Source organism: Eulemur rufifrons, chromosome 16 (assembly GCF_041146395.1).
Source record: "Eulemur rufifrons isolate Redbay chromosome 16, OSU_ERuf_1, whole genome shotgun sequence".
NCBI lineage: Eukaryota > Metazoa > Chordata > Mammalia > Primates > Lemuridae > Eulemur > Eulemur rufifrons.
In genome coordinates, this window is record NC_090998.1 from 43,113,192 (window position 1) to 43,116,797 (window position 3,606).

General features: G+C 35.3%; 1 protein-coding gene across 1 annotated transcript; it reads left to right on the forward strand.

Annotated features, from left to right (window-relative positions):
* The first annotated feature begins 252 nt into the window (after positions 1 to 252).
* LOC138397424 (olfactory receptor 9K2-like) lies at positions 253 to 1,194 on the forward strand. The gene has a single exon (XM_069491425.1). It carries the CDS (start codon positions 253 to 255, stop codon positions 1,192 to 1,194), a length of 942 nt encoding a protein of 313 aa, XP_069347526.1.
* The last annotated feature ends 2,412 nt before the right edge of the window (positions 1,195 to 3,606 follow it).

The following is a 3,606-nucleotide window of genomic DNA, read 5'->3' on the forward strand; positions in this document are numbered from 1 at the left end:
ATACTAGTTTGGATACAAAACACTTCACTTTGAGTCCAAATTCCACTGCTAGCCACTTGTGTTCCCTTAGGCAAGTCAAAGTATCTCTCATCTTTTCTTTTTTAATGTGTGTAAACTTAATGAGATAATGGATATGAAGGCATATGTCGACTATAAAGTCATCTTTAATATTAAGTGTTATTTGTGATAATAGAGAAGGAGTGGAAAGTTTATGTGTTGACTTTCTCTTATACCCTGAAGCAGAAATTTGCCATGGGTGATAAGGGAGGAGGCAACCATTCAGATGTGACTGACTTCATTCTTGTAGGCATCAGGGTCCGTCCAGAGCTTCACAGTCTCCTCTTCCTGCTATTCCTGATTATTTATGGGATGGTCCTTCTGGGGAACCTTAGCATGATTGGCATCATTGTGACTGATCCCCGGCTGAACACACCAATGTATTTCTTCCTAGGCAATCTCTCCGTCATTGATCTCTCCTACTCCACTGTTATTGTACCCAAAGCCATGGTCAACATACTATCTCAGAAAAAGACCATATCCTTTGCAGGTTGTGTGGCTCAGCTGTTCCTTTATGCACTTTTCATGGTAACAGAGGCCTTTGTTCTGGCAGCCATGGCCTATGACCGCTTCATTGCCATCTGTAACCCACTCCTCTACTCTGTCCGTATGTCAAGAAGTGTCTGTATCCAGTTAGTGGCTGGTTCCTACCTCTGTGGTTGGGTCAGTTCCATCCTTCAAATCAGCGTAACATTCTCCATGTCTTTCTGTGCCTCCCGAGTCATTGATCACTTCTACTGTGATTCAAACCCAATTGAAAAGATCTCCTGTTCCAGTATCTTTATCAATAAGATGGTGTCACTTAGTTTGGCTGTCCTCATTATTTTGCCCACAATAGTTGTTATTGTAGTATCTTACATGTACATTGTGTCTACAGTTTTAAAGATCCGCTCCAGTGAAGGGAGGAAGAAAGCCTTTTCCACCTGCAGCTCCCACCTGGGGGTTGTAAGTTTGCTCTATGGGACTGTCTCCTTTGTGTATCTCACACCTCCAAATAATCCTGAACTTCGTAAAGTGGCTTCCGTATGTTACATTTTGTTCACACCTATGTTGAATCCTTTAATCTACTCTCTAAGAAATAAGGATGTTAAAGATGCCATGAAAAAAGTCTTATGGAAGAAAAAAGTTTTGCTCTAAATCTGTTTCTACTTGCTCACTCTTTCTAGTGTCAATTAATTTTGCCTGCCTGATCTACACTTAGGTATTTAAAGTTCATTTTTTAAAAAAGAAAATCCCTTAACTCTTCTATTCCACAGCACAAGTACTTTCCTATAAAGTATGCTCCAAATAAATTACTCACTTTTTTTCTCAAGGCAATGTTAAATTTGAAAGTTCTGGACATTGATGAAAATTTGCTGTGTTTCTACAAACAGTTACGTATTTGTCCCTTTCTTCCTTCCTCTTCAGGCAGTAATATGTTAGGTGGATGGAGAAGTATAGGATTTTATTGTTTCTCTTTCCTGTATGCCTAAGTAAAATTTAGGTAGAGAAAGTACTTTACGTAATGATTAACTTGGAAACTGTGTGTCCCAACTGGTTTGTAGGCAACTGATACTTGGTATAAATGCTAGTGTTGTGTTTCATTTTTGATGACAGGCCAAAGATGTGATGGCAAATGTATATGATGAAAAAAATGGAAAGGAAAAATAACCAGAGTGCTCTTTGTTGAATTAAAGTGGCTGAAGAAGAACAAACATGGGAAAATTGCTTTGATTTGTTTTATATCAAGACATATTGTTTAGTGTTCTTTCAGCTGCAGTTATCCCTGCTTTGCTCTTATGTAATGAAAACATCTTATGATATTTATGTTTTTCAGCTCATGCCCTCTATCTTCTGGGCAATATCAATTATTGGTTATAAATATGCAAAGTAAAAGTTCTATATTGAAATGAAATCAGCTTGAATATCTCAGTTAAAAATATCACAAGACCTTCCAATACCTTTATGAACAATTAGATTATATGTGTGTGTGCATGCATATATGTGTTTGTACCTGTATATGTGTGTGTATTAGTTTGATTATGGTGTGATAAAAAATGTGATTAGTCCTAAATGTCAAATGTCAGTTGGGAAAAGGGTAGCTGAGAGACCATTCCACAGCTTTGACAGGTTGCAAGGGAAGCCAGGTTTAAGAGAAGTTAAGCTAGAGTTATTGTTCTGCAAGTGATTTAAGTATTGTTTCAGATAAACAATTATAATCCCTAAACATAAAAAATGTTACCATAGACAAAAATTAAACTTAAGAAATAAAATGCAACTTCCAGTTTTGTCCATGACTTGGCATTGTAAAAACCTAAAATAAGGATCCTTGAATAGATCTTTTTTCTGTTTTTGTTTAGATAGCAAACCTCCTTTGATGCACATACAATGGCATGCATCTTTGTACGTTAAATATTATTAGGAGAAGGGATTTAAGGATAATTATTTTTTATCAAAGAGATAAAGAGGGATGCTAAGAGACTTAATAAATCAAGGTTATATTTATCCCCTCATCCCTAAACCTATCAATCTCCCATTTTTCTTGATGCTTAATTTCATAAAAATACCATTTAAGAGCAAAATAGGAAACCAATTCATTTGGGAAACTGATCTTAGGTATAGATTATTATTGGTCTGGAAAAGTCTTTTTATTAGGTTTAGGTTTATATATTTCCTTTGAATGCCCATTAGCCTTAGATTGTCATTCTTTGATATATCTAACAAGTATAGGTTATTAAGGACTATTGGGAAAAGGCAATAACATGTTGGATAAAAATATAGCCTAGATCCATTTGCTTTAGTTTTAAATATGGTGAATTGCATTGCCTGTTTTGTAGCCATAACAGATTTCAGTATTCCAGTGCATAACCTCACAAGTGGCATTGCTTAAACCATTCCAAATGCTCAAAGAAATCTGGAAAAGTTGAAAATCCAAGGCAGAATGCTTTTGAAGGTATTAAATTCCGCTATCTCCTATTTTCTTTTAATTGCCATAAACATTTTCCTTGGTAAATTTTTTCAGGGTTCACATGCCTTGTATGAAAGTGGTGCCTAATTTATAACTTTCTTGTTACTTGTGCCATCAAGATTCCATCAGGACAACCTAATGTCATACCAACATTTTGTTGGCTCTTACTGAAAAAGTATTTTCTTTTTTTTAATGATACATGGATTGCTTGTGAAATGTTGCTACATCCAGGAATGTTTGAAGATCACATTCTGTATTCTATATATCCTAAGTTGTGGTTTAGAGGGGACTTTAAAACTATATACCAAAATCCATGTGAAAAAAACTTTTAATATTGTGATCTGATCTTGAAAGGCTGAAGATTATATTAGGCATCTCAAATACTCTTATCTTGTTTGTACTGCGTTGTTTCATCTTCCCTGGTTACAACTTTTTGTATATGAACATATATTGATTGTTCTGTAGCATCACGTGCTGCACTTTGTCTTTGAATTTGGTATATTGTTGATGTTTACCATATTTAGTGTGTCAGTGCAGAACTTTAGTGGGAGCATTCATAATAATTCATTTTATTGCTAGAATGCTTAGATTCTTTGACTCAG